At 45.1% G+C, this 18730-nt stretch overlaps 1 protein-coding gene across 6 annotated transcripts in view; it reads right to left on the bottom strand.

The window, feature by feature from the left end:
• Window positions 1-11520, bottom strand: part of ATRX (ATRX chromatin remodeler) — a 146602-nt gene extending 135082 nt beyond the window's left edge. For 3 of the 6 annotated variants that reach the window (XM_030575146.1, XM_030575151.1, XM_030575153.1), the window contains exon 1: window positions 11333-11520. In XM_030575146.1, coding sequence (XP_030431006.1) covers window positions 11333-11505 — 173 coding nt within the window. In that variant the 5' untranslated portion in view covers window positions 11506-11520. Of the gene's footprint in view, window positions 1-582; window positions 726-1916; window positions 2136-6238; window positions 6326-11332 lie in introns of all 6 variants that reach the window. The other 3 variants (XM_030575147.1, XM_030575148.1, XM_030575149.1) reach the window with 3 other exon arrangements.
• Between the last annotated feature and the right edge of the window lie 7210 nt (window positions 11521-18730).

Below are 18730 nucleotides of genomic sequence, written 5' to 3' on the forward strand. Positions count from 1 at the left end.
AAGAGAGCTTTGATGGGTAAATATACCATATGGCAGCATGTTTCTCAGTCTGGGGGTTGTGACCCTCACAAGGGTTACTGGAGAGATTTAGGAGGGTCACAAGCAGGGCTGGTGTTAGGGGGTAGAAATCTGGGCAACTGCCTGGGGCCCCCACGCCACAGGAGATGCTGCAAAGCTAGTTTACATGTTTTAGCCCCATGCTGGACTGAAGCCCTGAGCTGTGAGAAGCTGAAGTCCCAAAGCTTAATGTGTGGGGGCGACAGGGAGACAATTTTTTTTTTAAATGTCCAAAGGAGGTTGCCAGCACAGAAAGGTTAAGAAACATTGCTATATGGTAATGCTAGATTCCCCCACCCCCCACCCCCAAAAGCATAATCAAAGCAAAAGTCTAGCATAAAAAACCAAACAAGAACAGACAGGCAATAGTCATTTTCATGTAAAGCAGTTTTAGATATACAGAAGTAAGGATTACATCCAATGGCAGATAAATACTTAACTGATTTAATACAAAAATTGCTTTTATTATTTTCTGTTTTTTCCTCTAAACTGTTTGCAACAAACTCTATGCTGCTGCATCATTACCTCATTTTGAATGAAGGCCTCCCTAGGACGTTGCCAAATATCTTTGTCATGGACTAGCGACAGCCAAATAGGTCCGGCAAAGGGTCCCAGGTTAGTGTTTCCTCACATTAAAGTCTAAAGGTTGGTCTGTATTTCATTTATGCCTGAAACAAGGACACACCAGTCTTAAGATATCAATTGTCTTGGTTTGCTCTATTTTCTCTCCAGTTTACTGCACAATTTTCATTGCTGCTCAGTTTTCTTGGAAGCCCTATGTTTCTGTTAAACGTGCAACTGCTGATAGTAAACAAGCCATAAAAACTGTTTAGGCAGAGGCACCTTTGGTCCGCATAATGTTTATTTCACAGTCTTATCCAGGCTCAAGTCTCTTCACTTCACCTGAGTTTGGATAATATACACTGACCACCACAATTCCTCCCTTCCCCGCCCTGGCCCCAATTTATTTTAGTCTTTAATACAGTACACATTTGCACTGAGCTTAATTTCATCCTAAAACCATACACACTTCTGCCTCTGAAGAGTTTCATTCTTCAAATCAATGCTTCAAAAATTAGCATTTCAGTGTAAAACAAAAAAAAGATAACAAAGGCAACTCAGATACTATTTTGAAGACTTCTTCCTATTCAGATTTTCTGAAGACGTCCCCCAAACAAGATTAAGTTTATTCTATCACATTCTTTGTGAAGACTGTTACTGTTAAATTCATTTAATTACGTGTCTGAACTGATCTTGCTCTCCTATCCTCATCCGGTGCTCCAGAACTGCCTGTTTCCACAAAGGTGACAACCAATTCATAGTCCACAAAATAAATATGACCTCTTTCTCTCAGCTGCGCATTCCTGAGTTTTAGTTATCATTTCACTAATACATATAGGACTAAGGTTTCTTTTCAGAGTACAAAAATCCACATTTGAGGACTTGTAATTCTTCTCAATATTCAGCCTGTTGAAAGAAAAGGGGGAAGCTAAATGGACATAAAAACGGAAATTCTGGACGTGGAAAGTTATGTTCTTATACTTAGTGTGCTTTTATCCATCTGAATTGCCTTGGTGGTGATGTGCAATTCTTTCATACATACCCTCAGTTACAACCATTCTTCCTGACTTCTACTTTCTCTTCACCTCTTTCAAGTAGAGAAGCACCTCCTTCTTGTTAAACTGGGTGCAGACTATACTATATACACTCACAATTCCATCTGATGAATGAACCTGCTTTGCTGATGAATGATATTTCAGACAAAATGGAATTGGGGCGATACAATTCTACTTCACTTCCAATAGAAAGGCAGTTTTGATTTAAAAAAAAAATCGCCACTGAAAAGAAACCTGACTTACGGAAATAAGGGATGAAGGTGAGATTAAAACTTCCATGGCTTCTGCAACTAAAGATGGCTGGTGATTCCTTCAGAAGACAGACAATTCTCTAGCAGAAACTCCATAGACAAGTTAGTTGTGGGTCTTGGCCCAAGAGCAGTCCATCAGTTTTTTGCAATGACCCAATCAGCATCAGCACCATCAAGAGTAAAGACAATAGCGGTAAACTTCTTTCCACAACTATGAGACAGTAGAAAAACAGTCTAATAATTAAGTCATAAGATCTCTTCAAAGGTGATTTATGAGTACTTGATAGTCTGATAGCCTCCTAAATTCCCTCAAAGAAGATAAAAATGACTGTGATGGGATCCCCCGGGTGCAGCCTGGGACTGAGAGACCGCTGTGCCCCCTGAACTCTCTTCAACCTGGGCTGTCTCTCATAATGCCTTGCTAGTGACCAACAGCAAACCCCTCCAGGCGCTGTGATCTCTCAGCACAACCATATGTGGAGCCCCACAGCCAGCTAGATTGCATGAATGCTCCCAGAGCCACTCATGAATTACACAGAGAAAAGCACCAGAGCCAAATCCCCCCAGCTCCCAGCACTGTACCTCAGGAATATACCATCTTGCACTGCTCATCTTGAGCAGTGCAAATTTATTAATTGGTTCACCACTTCATCAATGGAAAGTGGATCTACACCAGCCTTTGCAAAACCTGAGCAGATTTGCCACACACTTCATACAAACTCACTGGTAAAGATAAAGAATAAAACAAATGTATTGATTGCAAGAGACAGATATTAAGTGATAGGCAAAAAGTCAGAGTTAGTTACCAAAAGAAAAGAAAATGTAAGCATGCAGTCTAAACTCTCAACCTTATTAGTCTGGGCAACATCTACATTAAGCAGCTTTTCTCACCCCACAGTTCATAATACATTTGCATATAGTACATTTACACAGATTTCACCCTTGAAATCTGTGCCAGTCCCCTCAGTTGGAGTCTTCAGTTTTGTGAGTGTCCTTATTGCTTACAGTGTAGGTGGGTGAAGGAGGAAGGCCAAGCATGAGCCCCTGTGTTCGGTTTTATACCCTCAGTCCATGTGCGTGGAAAACACAAGTCCAGGCATGTCTGGGTGAGCACTGCTGAGTCTCCAGACAAGGTTGAGCAATCTCCCCATGCAGATGAGTCATTGCATTGTAGCTCCTTTGCTGGACAATGGCTGGTGATGGGTTGTCTGACACTCCACCCTGGTGTTGGCTACTTTCCTTTCTATTGCCTCTGAGGAGAGTGCCCAACTTATAGCATGTTTTAGTGACAGCCATACAAAACAATTCTCATAACTTCATAGGCAATAATGATATATGTACATGGATAGAGAAATGACTTCCCGCAGATCATAACCTTTCCCCTGATACTCACAGGGCCTGCTTTATATGCAAAATCACAATCATATAAATGAGAAATATGGGAGTTCCAGGGCGTTCCCCCAAGGTACAGAATGTCACCTAAGGTTTTCTTTGCACTTTGGAAGAACAAATTTTCTAAAGAATGTTTCTACCCTGTTTGTGCAGGCAGAATCATTCATATTTTGCCCTGAAATAAGTGTTCAGTGGGTTCAGGTGATCACAGATGTCAAAAAGGTAGGCTAAATATACCACCTATATTAATTATTTAGTGTCAGCAAGGGTAGTGTAGGAGGTTGGGTTCGTCCCTGCCTGTCCATCTGGGACGGAGGCCACATCCCCTTGCTATAGGCGTGAAGTTCAGGGGGAATTAGCACTGGCAGCCTGAGCTTCCAGCAGGACAGAACAACAAACAGTTAAGTAGCCGTGCCTTGCAGTCAGGGCAAAGCAGCAAAGGAGTCTAGGGACCCTGCCACTAGGCAGGGAGGAGTACCAAACAGTTAGGTGTTCAGCTCTCTGGCTGAGCAGACAGCTAACAAACAGTCTGATGTCCTAGCTCCGGCAGACAGCAGACTAATGCGGGCATCTTGGCCTGAGATAGGGTGGCTGCCATCCCAGAGGTGGAGTGGTATGGGGATCTGAGACCACTCAACTTAATCGGGTCCCAGCCAAGGGCTGGATGGAGTGTTCCGTCACTGGTCAATGGGGATCTGCTCAAAACATGCTGACCTTGTTTCAGGTCACAATACAACCAGATCATAATCTGGTTCCCCTGGGCTACTTCCTACACTCCCATTGTGCTGTACTCAGGTCTCAGGGTCATCATCAGTCTTCCCGGAGTAGACAGCTAATAGCAGCCCTAACAGCTCCTCAGCATCCTCAGCACCTGGCAGCTCCTCCAGGGCTTTGGTGCTGTAGTGGTGTCCGTCAGGCTTAATCTCTAGCAGCAGGTGGGAGAAGTCCTTCTCCTCTGATGACTCTCGCCCAACTGAGCTTGAGGGCCTACCCATTATACTTCTGGTTCCTGTTCTGCCCTTTTATTTCCAGTTGGGCGGGTGTCGATGCCCTGGCTCTGCCCACCAGGGGCTAGGTGAGGAAGTTTCCCTGTCCGTCTGGGAGGAAGGCCACACCCCCTCACTACAGGGAGATTGTTGATTATTATGGGAAATCTCCACTTTTGCTTGTAATTAAAAGAATCAAGTTAACACTTCACTTGTCACTACATCTCTTTGCCATGTATGAGACAGGAGGAAAATAGTCTCACAACTCTTCAGTCTGAAAGCATTGTTGGTAGTTACAGAACAATGCAAAAGTTCTGAATTCATCTATGACCTGACACAGATATTCAGGCATTTTCTTATCAACAGTTTAGCAGTTTATGAAACAGTGAGGCAGGGATGTATTTGGTGTGATGTTCTGGATCAGCGGACTAGTACACTACCCTTATCTGTCACCACTTTGGCACTATGCATCCAGATTATCATACATAGCTCCTGCTAAATGTGGAAGTCTAAATACATTTTGAAATATCTTGAATGGCATTCTACTGTTGTGCTTTACAGAAGATCAAGTCTCCAACAGAACCATCAGAAACCTGCCTTACAAAAATTAGCTGTGTAGCACCAGAGATATCAAACCACCCCTCAGATCAGGCAGTATCTTAGGGCTTGTCTACACTATGCAGCTTTTAGCAGCAAGGCTGTCTCGACAGAGCCTTGTCATTAAAAGTCAGCATGTGCAAATACTCTGTCAGCATTTTGTCAGTATTTTGTTGCACTTTTGCCCACCAAATACTTCCAGCCCCACTGGCGATGTTAGCGTTGTCAGTAGGAGACAAAGCTGCATTCACACTGCCATTGCATTAGCAAAACTTTTGTCTTTCGCGAGGGGGGGGGGGGGCGCGGAGGTGGAGGGAGAGTGGGGAGAGGCTTGAAGTATCCTTCCCCGTGTAGAGATATCTTCAGACTTCTTTTGACTCATCCAGCTGAACTGCCAGCTAGAGACTTTTCCAAAGTTATGAAAGCAGTTTCTCTCATATTTTCACCCACGTCACAAACATGAGAAACCACGTTATCTGGTAGATGTTTCTAACCCTAACAAAATTCTGAAACAATCATATACACCAGGGGTTTCAAACACGCGGCCCGCAGGGTTCTTTCATGCAGCCCGTCAAGCTCCCCGTGCTCCCCCTCCTGCGCCCCCCCCCGCCCCTCTGCCTGCCACATGGCAGTACGAGCCCCGCCAGCAGCTGGAACTATGGCCCTGCAGCCCCAGGCAGGGTGGCGGGGGGGGGGGGGGGGGAGTAGAGGGCTCTGTGCTCTCCCTTCTAGGCTCCACCCCCTGCAGCTCCCATTGGCCAGGAACAGGGAAACAGCCAATGGGAGCTTTTAGGGGAGGTACCTGGAGGACCAGCAAGAGCAGCACATGGTGCTGTTTTCCCCTGCTTCCTGGAGCGGAGCAGAGTGGAGCCGGGCCAGGGCAGGCAGGCAGAGAGCCTGCCCTGGCCACAATGTGCAGTGCTGCCACCCCAGAGTCGCTCTAGATAAGCGGCGCCAGGCCAGAGCTCGCACCCCTCCTGCACCCCAACCCCCTGCCCTGAGCCCCCTGCCACACCCCTCACCCCTCCTGCACCCCATACCTCAACTCGCTGCCCTGAGCCCCTGCCACAGCCCGCTCCCCTCCTGTACCCCCTGGGGGAAGGGAGGGGGCAGAGTTGGGGTGAGGACTTTGGGGAAGGGGTTGGAATGGGAGCAGGGAAGAGACGGGGCGGGGCCTCATGGAAGGAGTGGAGTGGGGGCAGGGCCAGGGGCAGCCAGGGGTGGGTGTCAGTGACGTGGCCCTCGGGCCAAAGCACTAGTCCTCATGCGGCCCTTGTGGTCATTTGAGTTTGAGACCCCTGATATACACCATACACCACTGTGTGGTTTGCAGACACACCAAATAAGTTGCCTGAAGGGCACTGGTGTTGACACTGCTAGTCTGAGTAATCAAGCCTTGTTGATTTTTCAAGGCTTCAAGCTTTCTCTGAAGAAAAAAAAAAAAAAAAGTCTTAGTTTTATCTTTCAGTGACAGCTGTCTGGTCTCTAAATGTTACAAGAACTTTGAAGGCACCATATACTCTGCAGTTAGAACTTCAGAGCACACTACATACCACGGTTTCAAATCAGTGTAAAACAATACATCATGTTTGCCATTATATTTCTGTATTTTTTTTTTCCTTCTTAGCTATCATTGGAACAACTTGCCACTGCCCTATTCACAAACCAGTTTATCTTTCTCTATCACCCATTAGCCAGAACTGAGGTCCAATGACATGAAATATGGTCATGTGAGGCTCAGCATTACACTAAGGCCTTCATGATTACTGCAGATATATCCAATATTCCAACTCAGTGACATGTTTTGTCATGGACTATGTGCATTTGCACCTGCACTTTGCCTCACACAAAATACACTTTTAATAAAGAATGTTTTTTGCTAAGATAAATCCAGGCACAGATAGATACAGGTTTCATGCGGTTTCTTCCGCAGCGAGTAACACACACTTACTCTGCACTAGTCTACAATGAAAATATGCTCCTCTCCTTGTTTGAGCTGCTACTGTTTCTACCTTTTGTTTTTCTTCCTTTTTTACCCTTCTTTCTCTGTTTCTCTCCTGCTGCCTTGTCTTTTTGTATCTCCTCTACTTTTTCTCGTCTTTCCTTTCCTGCAGCAACTTCTATTCCCTGTACCCCTCCTGTGAGCTTCACTCCCATCCATTTCCATCTGTTAAAATAATCAGCAGTGCAAGAGCTAGTGTTCGCATTAAAATGTTTTTGTTGCCATTCCATTGAGATTAATAGGGGATATGGGAGTTCATTGTTCTAAGCCATTGTTTTAGATTGTTTGCAAATTTGAGAAGGCATTATTACATCTCTTTACTGCTGTTTTTCACATTTAGAAGATTTTCTTCAAAACCGAGAGGGCTATAAACTTTTTTTTTTTTTTAAATGAAAGCTGGTGTTTTGCACAATCTGAATGTCACGTAGGCTACATAAATACATCAGTTGGGCTGGTTCTGGCCCATATGTTTGATGCCAGTCCTAAACTCTAAACAGCAAGAAAATAAGCAGTAAAGTCATTCAATGCCCAGCTCTGATCCACTTATTAACTCCCCTTCTCAGCCTGAACTACCTGCTTTTCATAATCCGTAGCCCAAATATATTTCATCTTGAACAACTTGCAGCCTTTGTTCAATGGGTAAGTAGGGTTGTGTATGAGGCATGAAGTTGTAGGACACCATGGAAAGTAAGCAGGGAATATGATTAAAAAATTGGTCTTAAGCTGACTTGAACCAGGAGAAGAGGTGGAGAGGAGAGCAGCAGTATGAGGGTAGCCCTTGATGTACTGTCTTGGCACAGAAACTGTGCCACTGTACTAATGCCTTGGCACAGAAACTGTGACATGGGTGACTCTCCCTTTTAGGGGCGGCTCTAGGTATTTTGCCGCCCTAAGCACAGCAGGCAGGTTGCCTTCGGCAGCTTGCCTGCAGGAGGTCCCCAGTCCCTCGGATTCGGCGGCATGCCTGCGGGAGATCCGCTGAAGCCGCGGGACCAGTGGACTCTCCGCAGGCATGCCGCCGAAGGCAACCTGCCTGCCGTCGTCGCGGCGACCAGCAGAGCGCCCCCGTGGCTTGCTGCCCCAGGCACGTGCTTGGCGTGCTGGTGCCTGGCGCCGCCCCTGCTCCCTTTAATCATCCCTGCTTAACCCCATTCTCTCCCACAAGCCCCGTTCTCTCTCTCTGACTCCTGCATCTCTGCTCACTGCTTGGTATCACCTCACAGTCCACTCCAGTGCCTAATGCTGTCCAGCAAGCTCTTCTGGTTCATCTTTTCTGGTACAGAGCACAGCTGGCAAGTCAGGGATAGAACTGATTGGAAACCCAGATAAAAATGAAATTTTACTGAAAACAGATTTTTTTGGGGTCATGCTTTTGTAACCCAGGTTGCTAGTGTTTAAAATGAAAGTAACTGAGCAGTTCTGCTGCTAATCTTGGGGAGGCACTAAGGTTATGACAAATAAGGAGAACTAACTAACTAGATGTTTAATGTTAAACATTCAGAAGTGGCCTACGTCCAAGATATTCCCAGAACAGATGTGAAGTTTGAGTAGACTATGAGGAACTCAAAGAAATATGAAGACAGAGAAAACCGTGAAAGGGAATTATTTTAAAATGTTTCTTCTGTAGTTAGAAAAGACTTCGTACAACACCTTTATAGAAAATTCACCTGTCTTCTGCTGAGTAAATGGCCTTTTTTCAAAGTAGCCTTAATGATGCTACAGATGAATAATGCATAGTTCAATAGAACTAACAACTTTGCTTTAGCTTTTAAGATAATACATTAAAGATTTGTCTTGTACAGAGCATATGTTGAGAGATTTGCCCTAAAATCTTGGTGGGAAACTTGATCTCACTTTTCTTTCTTAAGGTAAGGCATCCGTTTACTCTGAATGAGTGATGCTGCAGCATGACATGATGCATGTTGTGTAATGCAGCAATAATTTAATTTGAAAGAAGCCAGCAGTAGGTATTTTCTATTCCATAAACTCTCTTTAATATTGTTTGACTTTTTGTAAATATTTTGTAAATATTTCTAAGTACATTCCAAAGTTGTCAATTTTTCACCCCATTCTACCAGCACAGAAAAATTCCGTGACTAATTTCTTCCTTTAAGAAAATAACTTCAAATTTGTTACACCCTCCTATACCAAATCTCTCACATCCACCCACCCAAACCAGTGTGTTACCATTACTCATGAAGGATCCTTTAAGACAGTGATTCTCAACGAGTCTTCCAGGGCTCCCTGGGAGGCCGCAAGCAAGCCTCAGAGGGTCTGCCAAGTAGGGCCAGCATCAGACTCACTGGGGCCCAGGGCACAAAGCTGAAGCCCCACTGGATAGGTCTGAAGCCCAGTGCCCTGAACCCTGAGCAATGTAGCTGCATGGGGCCCCAGGCAACTGCTCTGTTTGATACCCCCTAATGCTGGCCCTGGCTTTTATATGCAGAAAAACAGTTGGTGTGGCACAGATGGGCCGTGGAGTTTATATAGCATGTTGAGGGGGACTCAGCAAGAAAAAGGGTTAGAACCCTTGCTTTAAGAGATAATTTGTTCCAGTGACTACACTGCTTCTGTTTTATATTCTCATATTGAACATTTCAAACCAGTGTTTCCCAAACTTTGGAGATCATGACCCAAAGGCTCATGGAGAGTGTTTGGGGAGAGGGGTCTGAGGAGATCACTCCTTCTGTAAAATAATAAATCAATTAATTTAAAATAAAAAAATGTATATACAACGCAGACCCTGTGATGGTGTATCCGTTTAAGGTCACCCTATTTTATGTTAGGGACAGCTTGTTTGTTGTAGTTTCTCCTCCTGGATTTGGTCAACCTGCTTTATGTTAACTGTGTTAATAATTTTGTTTACACTGCTAGAGGCCTTCAGGCACAGCTAATTAAGAAATTAAAAGGCTCTCAGGGCAGGGAATATAGAAAGGGAGAAAATTACCATTCCTATCAGTACTGGCAGAAACTCGACTGGGAGTTTATGGTAAATTATGAACAACTACCCAAACAAGGGAAAGCAAAGGAAAAAATCAGCTCCTCCTTTTGTTCTGACTGAAAAATAATACAAACAAATAGAAATGTAATCAAACCCAAACTTCACTAAGAGGATGTTGTAATATTAATGTGCTACCAACTGCAAAGATGTCAAAAAGAGTTTAGCGCTACAGAGCAAAAAAAATCCATGTACACACCTAAGACTACTTAAGAATCTTTACTGAGGATCATAATACAAGTTCATGTGATGCTACTTTTCCTTCAATTTTTGTTTTGATTTTGTGGACAAGGCTAGTCAACAATCATGAAGGTTAACTGACAATCATTTGTTTATTATTCATATCATGTCTTAAGCATTCAGAGTGCTGTGCAGTTGATGGACCATGCTCCTTGGTCACCTTCCCCTGAAATGTCTGTATGCTGTAAGGCACAGAAAACTAAATATGTATTAATAGTAAAACATAGCACCTTTCTGTCAGCACTGAAGCTGATCTGTGGCCTGGCACAGCATAATTTACTGTATGCAGCAAGGAAGGAATTAAACACAGCAGACAAAAGTAGGTCCTAGAAAGCAAAGAACTGCAAGAAGCCTCCCCTGCTGGGAGGGAAGAGAAAACGTTTCCAGTCTGCAAGCTAGAGAAAAGTCTGTCTAGAATGATGCTTAGGGTGAACACCTTGTGTGAAGATCAGCTTTCCTGCGGTGGCAGACACTGATTGTGATGTAAACATAGATCCTTTACTGTGGAGGGGCAGTAAAGGAGAAGGGACTTTCACTGTGGGATAAACACGTTGGGGAAGAAGGGGAGAGGAGGCAGGACCACTATAGTACCAAGACATTCGCTGACGCAAAAACCTTTATCCAGGGCTGGGGGTCAGGAGAGGGCACCGCTCCTCCACCTGCTCTGCCAAGCCAGGTCTCGCTCCGGCTCTCTCCGGGCAAGACAGAGAATGGAAACGAAGCATCAACGCCCCCAACCTTGAGAACGCAGGCTTCGGAGCGGGGACCCCTCCGCCCCGCGGTGGGACTGGCAGAAGGACCAGGCCGTGCGCCTGCCCCGGCCGAGCCAGTGGCGCAGCACTGCCCCCAAGCCCACCGGCGAAAGGAATATAAGCGCCCACGGGCCCCTCTTTCCCTCAGCCCGGCCGGGGTAAGTTCCGCGCACGCAGGCAGCAACCAGACCGCACTTAACCTCCGTTCCCCTCCCCCTGCCCGGCCTCTCGCCGCGATCCCTTAGTCAGCCCAGCGGCCTTCCCTGCCGATGCCTTCCTTCCCCAGCCTCCCCCTCCACCCTCCTGCGGTACCAGCCTGCAGCGGGGAGCGGCGCTGCCGCCTCTACTCCACGGGTGGGAGGAAAGCGATTACAGTATCCGCAGCCGCCTCTCCTCAGCGGGGCTAGTCAGACCCTGGCGGGAGGGTGTTTCGGGCCGTACCTCATGGGTTCCGCGGTCATGTCGCCGCTGCTCGGTACCCCCGGCCAGGCCGGAACCGAGCTCAGGCGCTGAACGGACACAAAGCCGCTAGTACCGCCAGCGCCGCCGCCATCTTGTCGGAGGGAAGATGAGGGAGACGACCGGCCTCCTGCCGCCTTCCTCCCTCGCCGCATCCCATTGGCTACCTGCCACCCCCATCGATTTTCTAATTGGCCCGCTCCGAATGGGCCTGTTGCTAAGGTCGTTTACGTCATCTTTTCAGCTGTGATTGGCTGTATAATGGTTACGTCATCCTTGAGTGCTTGACGTCAGACATGGAATGGTATGACGTTACCCTTGAAAAGGAGAAGAAAGCTTGTTCACTTTGTCCTCTCTGTGGCTATGTTGGTAAGCTATCTCATTCGCCCAGGGAGCTGTAGCCGCAGGCACTTTGCAAGGCAACATTGTGTCTGTCTATAGCTATTTTTTGCATGCAATCATCACCAGGATACTTAAACATAGTGTCATTCATGACTGAAGTAGAGAACGTCCTTTGCTACAGTGATGGGCTTTTGAATGTGTCAAACATCAATATAGAAAACGTCCCTGCACTGCAGCATTTACAGATTTAAAAATTAAAACAAAATAAAAAAATGGATTGACACTTCAAGTCATTACATCACTCTGCTTGTATGTTATGTCCCTTTCCTCACATTTTGCATACATTAGGCTCTGAGATGACCATTTACGTACATGATTAATTTTACTATTGTACAATCAATGCAACTACTCACCACTGTAAATTTAAATGAGCAAACACATGGAGAATCAGGACCTTAGACTGTAATCTCTTACACTTTGTATAGTACCCAGACCTATGGCTCTTCAGCTCAGTGTAAGTGTCTAGGCATAATTGTAATATTAATAATTTCTTGGGAACACAAAATATTTTTGTGACTCATTAACAAGCCACAAGTTAGGTTCACAAGAATTCCCAAATTAAATCAGTTTGAATTAATGGACTATAGAAATATGACATCTGCAAGGGAAATCCAAATGCCACTTTATTCACCAACACTAGAGATGGTAATTAGCTGTCCTCAGTGTTAACTGTGGGCATCTTCTCCTGTCGATTCAGAAATCAGTGACAAAGAGCAAAATCACGGAAATAACATGAGCCAATAATATATTTACTTGGATTTCTTTGATGGTCTATCCCAGTAGTTATAAGTATATAAGTATGTTTGTAACATTTTAAATATTCAAAGGTCATAAACAGAATCCAGCAAGTACCCATTAAGCTGTATACAAAAGCACCCTTCCTAAAATACTTGCCCAGCATCATTAAGTAACTTCAGCTAAGGATAACACTTAAAATAGACAGTCAGCTGCAGCTTTGTAACTTTTGATTTGCTGCCAGCCTCTCACCCTTTGATGAGAGTAACAGACTTGTTGCTCTGAACTGGTATCCGGGACAGAGTGAAGGACTCAATCTTGTACCTATTGGAAGTCAATGGTGCAGGATCAGGCCTTAAAAGAACAGATGATTTTTCTAAAGCTGAATAAAAAAAGTTGAGAAACAAGGGGCATAAACCTGTGAGAAACAAGTAATAGCCAGGTGTGACAGGATCCCCAGGGTGCAGCCTAGGACTGTGGGACTGCTGTGCCCCCTGAACTTTCTCCTGCCTGGGTTGTCTCTCACAATGCCTTGCTAGTGATCAGCAGCAAATCCCTCCAGGTACGGTTATCACTCAGCACAACCATATGTGGAGCCCCAGAGCCAGCTAGATTGCATGAATGCTCCCAGAGCCACTCATTAATCACACAGAGAGGTACCAGCCAGATCCCCCCAGCTCCTAGCACTATACCTCAGGAATAGACCGTCTTGCACTGCTCAAGATGAGTAGTTCAAATTTATTAATTGGTTCACCACTTCATCCATGGAAAGGTACATATACCAGCCTTTGCAAAACCTGAGCAGATTTGCCACACACTTCATAAAAACTCACTGGTAAAGACAGATAGTAAAAAGTGTATTGACTACAAGAGATAGATTTTAAGTGATAAGCAAAAAGTCAGCATGTTACCAAAATAAAATAAAATATAAGCATGCAGTCTAAACTCTCAACCTTGTTAGACTAGGCAACATCTAGATTAAGCAGTTTTTCTCACCCCACTGCATATTGCAGTCCTTAATATACAGATTTGTCCTTTAAATCTGTGCCAGTCCCCTCAGTTGGAGTCTTCAGAGTGTCCTCGTTGCTTGCAGCATACGTGGGTAAAGGAGAAAGGCCAAGCATGGGCCCTCTGTGTTTGGTTTTATACCCTCAGTCCATGTGCTTGGAAAACACAAGTCCAGGTATGTCTGGGTGGGCATTGCTGTCTCCAGGCAAGGTTAAGCAATTCCTCTGGTGTGGCCTCATGCAGGTCGGGGCATGTCTTCACTAGACATGTTAAAGCGCTGCCGCTTTAAAGCTCTCCCAGTGCTATAAAAAACCCACCTCCATGAGGGGAATAGCTACCAGCACTGGGAGCACAGCTCAACCATGTGGAGGCCTATACAGCCACAAGGGACCTTCTAAGCTTCTCAGTACCAATATCCTCAGCAGCGCAAGAAGGTTTACACTCAGTACCGATGCTTGCAGTGCCTCCCTCATAGTACCGTTACTTCCCAAGCTTCCGCAAAGGCCAGTGTAGTTCAAGGGCAAGCCTAGGATGATATCCCTGGTACCAGACTACCCATCCCCAGTTCCAACTGGTACTGGCCCCTGTGCCCCATTGTCAGACGTTTTGGATTCTTCCTCAGTCGGACTCAGAGGTGCATTCATCTTTATGACACCCAAGACAGAGGGCATACCATCCATCAGAGATGGGAACTATACATCATACCACACTTACAGCACTGGCCTCCTCCTAAGGAGCAATTGCCCAGTCAAGGATGGGTCTCAGGTCCATATGAGTGGCCATTCTGGGCATGTGGGGCATCCCTCTTCCCCCTAGGACCCCCGTCAGCCACCTAGTTCTTTGTCATTGAGACTGCGCTCAGGTTATCGGCACCAACAGCATCATTCTCTGATACCCACTACCGAGCAGCCAGAAGTCAGCCAGCTTCCCCCAGCACAAGTCATGAAGCAGCCACCATCTCAGAATCTTGTGGCATCCTCTTCATCGGTAGATGAGGCTATTGAGGCAGCAAGGAAGCAACTACCATCAGAAGACCACAGAGCTCATTAAGATCTAATGAGAAAGGTGTCCTCTATTCTTGACATTCAGGCAGAGGAGATGCGTGGAAGCTGTCACAAGTTAGTGGACATTCTTCCAGAGTGGCTCTCCCAATTAATGAAGCCATTATGGAGCCAGTTAAGGCACTGTGGCAGACACCATTCTCCTTACCCCAACAGCAAAGCAAGCTGAACAGAGATACTATATCCCCTTAAGGGGTATGACCATTTATACTTTAACCCTTCCGTACGTTCTTTGGTGGTGGCAGTTGCTAATGAACAGGAGAGCATGCTAATGAACAAGGACACCACCCATCGACAGCCAAAGGCAAAGTTTTCAAGAGGCTGGACTTGTTGGATGCAACCTTTCTTCTACAGGGGATCTGCAACTCAGGATTGCAAACCAGCAGGCACTGCTGAGCTACTATGACTTCAATCTTTGGGACAGCATTATAAAATTTAAAGACAAGTTACCAGAGGACCATAGGCAGGATTTTGAAGTAATAGTGGGTGAGGACAACCTAGTTGGCAGAACTGCTGGTCGGGACAGTTTAGATGGCACAAACATGGCAGCTCAAACATGGCAGCTCAAACCCTGGCATCACCATATGAGATGTTCATAGTTACAGTCATCTGGAATCTTCTCAGAAGTCCAGGAGACCATCGAGGACCTAAAAGCCTAAAAGATTCCAGGGCGACATTAAAATCTATAGGGTACTATACTCAGGTAACAAAGAGGAAACAGTTTAATCCTCAACTGCCATGCAGATACCAGGATTTTGCTTCCAAGTCTCAGGATCTGCTGAGGAGAAAGTACAGGGGTTATAGAAGACAACATCCACCACCACACTCTTCAGCATCAGTGGGCTCATCTTGTCCAGCCCCTTCATCCAAACAGACATTTTGATGCATTGGTCGAAGGTGGTGTACCTGTTCTATTTGTTTCCCACCTTTTGTTTACAAATTGTTTATCCCACTTCCTAAGTGCTTGTAACATCAGATTAATGGGTCTTAAGCAGTGTTTCCTCTAACATTTTATGTCCGTATGCAGAATGAATTTTGTTATATGCACCACTACGGCAGTGATGTGTGGTGGGGGTGGGGCCAAGGGGTTTGGAGTGTGGGAGGGGGCTCGGGGCTGGAGCAAAGGGTCAGGGTGCGGGGGCAGGTGAGGGCTCTGGCTGGGGTGAAGGCTCTGGGGTGGGGCCAGGGATGAGGAGTTCAGGGTATGGGAAGGGGCTCAGGGCTGGGGCAGAGGTTTAGAGTACAGGGGGTGCAGGCTCTGGGGATGAGGTGTTTGGGATACAGGCTGCCCCCAGGGCTGTGGTGGGAAGAGATGACTCCCACCAGCCCTCTCTCACCACAGCAGCACAGGCCCAGGTGAGAGGCACCGCTCTCTCTGGCTGCAGCAGCTCTGGTGGGGCTGGGCCAGGCTGGGCTGGGCCAGGGGAGAGGTGCCTCTCCTGGGCAGTTCCAGCAAGGCTGGACCAGGCTGGCAGAGGGGCTCCTCTCCCCAGCAACTGTGGTGGGCCTGGGTAGGGGTCTCTCCCCCCGCCTGCGCAGCCCTTGATAGCCTCCTGCGCAGCCACACAGCTTACAGTGAACTTAGGTCTTAAACATGGTGTTGTTCTTTGAGATACATTGCAACTGTCCATTCTACAACCCACACTCCCTCCCCTCTCTCTATCAGTGTCTAGCCCATATGAAGGAACTGAGGGGGAATGGGGATGACTCCATCTCTTATTCTAGCACACGTGTTAAGAGAGGGTGCTCAAGCCACCCCAAGAGGTACCACTGAGGAAAAAAGTTCTCCAACAACAGTGCACAAGGTATGCACACACCTACAGTAGAACAGATAGGTGCAACATCTTGAAGAACAAGAGTTATAGAGAGGTAGGTAACCACTTTATCATAATTTTTGCTATTATGTATTTGAATAAGTTTAGAATGAGCCTTGCTATGTAATTGGATATATGTCTTCTATTCCTTGGCTGGGAGCTTCTATTCTTATATCATAAAACCCTTGGGACAGAGACTATCTTCTACAAGCAAATCTCATCCGTGCTTTAATCTTCACATCTTAGTGATGTGAAATGGAGAGGTTTGTTTGAATTGAGCCAACTTCCTGTATAACTGGGAGGAGGAAATGCTGTATTTTAGCCCCACACAAAATTTCACAGTAGGTAAGTGTTTTTACTGAAACAGTCAGTGACAATGTTAGGTTTCAGACTAAACATTCCATTAAGAGGACTGGGGAAGACAGGGGAAGAGAGCATTTAATTGAGTAATGTTCAGAAGATTATCTTCAAAAGTATCCAGCCTAAAACTTCAATGCTTAAATTCTGCAGAAACTGATAGGGCCAGCAGAGGTACTTGTTTGTGACCCCCATTTCCTGGTTCATGCTAGCCCCTGTCCATAATTGGTGAAATCCTGGTCCTATTTACTACAATAATGGTAGGAATTCACTTTTTTTTTTAAAAAAAAATGCATGTTTAGGTTCTATGCATTTGGTAACTTTTGCTATACAAACAATAAAAATAATGGCATTCCAAAGTTTGTGCTGATTTTTTTTAACCTATTACTATTTTTAATCATAAGCATATTATAGTCACTAGTTAAACTTCACAACACCTCTGTAGGTGAGCTTCTAATTCTCTCCATTTTACAGAAAAGGATATGGAAACAGTACTCTTTGATGGCCATTGAGAGAGATTATTGAAATGTAGTGTTAAAGCATAGTTGCACAATATGGTTTTGTCCTGCTTGGACAAATTTACCAGATGGAATCAGATTTAAAATCATCTAGATGACTCCCTTTTTATAGGACAATCACCTACCTTAGCACCCAAAGGACTCCCAAAAATTGCATTCAGTTACTATTATTCTAAAAGCAGTGTCTAGCATACACAAATAATTCATTCTCAGTCATTTCTTCAAAAGGAGGAAACCAGCAAGTGCTGTTCTCTGCCATACTGAGGAATCACACTTTCACTGTCAGGTCTTGTCGACATAAACAAAATCACTCCAGTTGTTCATTTTCCACTCAATTTTCTATTTCATTAGAGAAAAAACTTGACTGCCCTCCCTCCCCTTTTCTACTTTTACAATTTTTTTAATATAGTAAATTGTTCTCTTAATTGCAGCACTCCTGCTACATAAAATGCTCTCACTTTGGTTTGTGGGCACAAACTTGCTCTGGTGGCAGGGAATTTAATTTATAAGAACTCTCCCTTCAAAGCATGACTGTCTTATGCGAAGAGGAAAAAGGTAATATGAAATGTGGCCACTGCCATATTACACGTGAGCCCCTATGTTCACTGCTGCTGCATTACCCAGAAAAAGCTACTTGATTTCTCTCCACCTCCAGAGAAGTGTAGTTTTATTTTTGTTTTTTTAAAGAAACAGAATTAAATTCTAAGACTGGAAATGCTTAGTCTGACAGTCTGGTTACATGATTTGGTAAACTCAATTTGCATAGCAATTTACAGCCAAGCCTAATGTACTTGCCTTATGCTGTCTGCATAGTTTTACACTTACACATGGTCTGTAATTCCAAAATATTTAAAGATATAGCTACCACAATAGCACAGCTGAGGGCAACAGTCAACTCAGATCACACCACAACAATGCTGGAATGGAAAATTTTTGCTGAGAAGGCCAGCTCAGAGCCACTCACTCTTCTGAACAGTATAATGGATCTTTAATGTCTGCACAGAACAGACAACCCTTTGGTCTAAAGGCACACATGGAGGAAACTGACGGGGTTCAGCTGATCTAAATGAATTGAAGGGGCAAGTAGAATCTGCTAAAATTCAAACTAATGGTTCTACAGAGTAGGTATTTCAACCCTGACTGTTAGATCCATAAGCAGATCTCCTCGGCACAAGACAGGGACCTTACAGGTCTTTATTAGAACACTTACTCTTTTTTTGCTCTATTTTAATTCACCTTGCCTTCAAGTCTATGTGTTGTATTTATAGTCTTGGTAGAGAAGACAGAGAAATGTTTTATTTCTCACACCATTATTCCCATTTTATAAGTGAGACACTCAGCCACAGAAATTAAGTGGCTTGCTAAAAGTCACAGAGCAGGAGAATCTAGATCTCTTCACTTAAAGTCCACTATCTTAACCATAAATGCCAGCCTTCCTCTCTACCCACTAAAATGGTCTGGTTCACAGGTTTCCTGCAACTGCCT

The sequence above is a fragment of the Gopherus evgoodei genome, chromosome 9 (assembly GCF_007399415.2).
Source record: "Gopherus evgoodei ecotype Sinaloan lineage chromosome 9, rGopEvg1_v1.p, whole genome shotgun sequence".
Lineage (NCBI taxonomy): Eukaryota > Metazoa > Chordata > Testudines > Testudinidae > Gopherus > Gopherus evgoodei.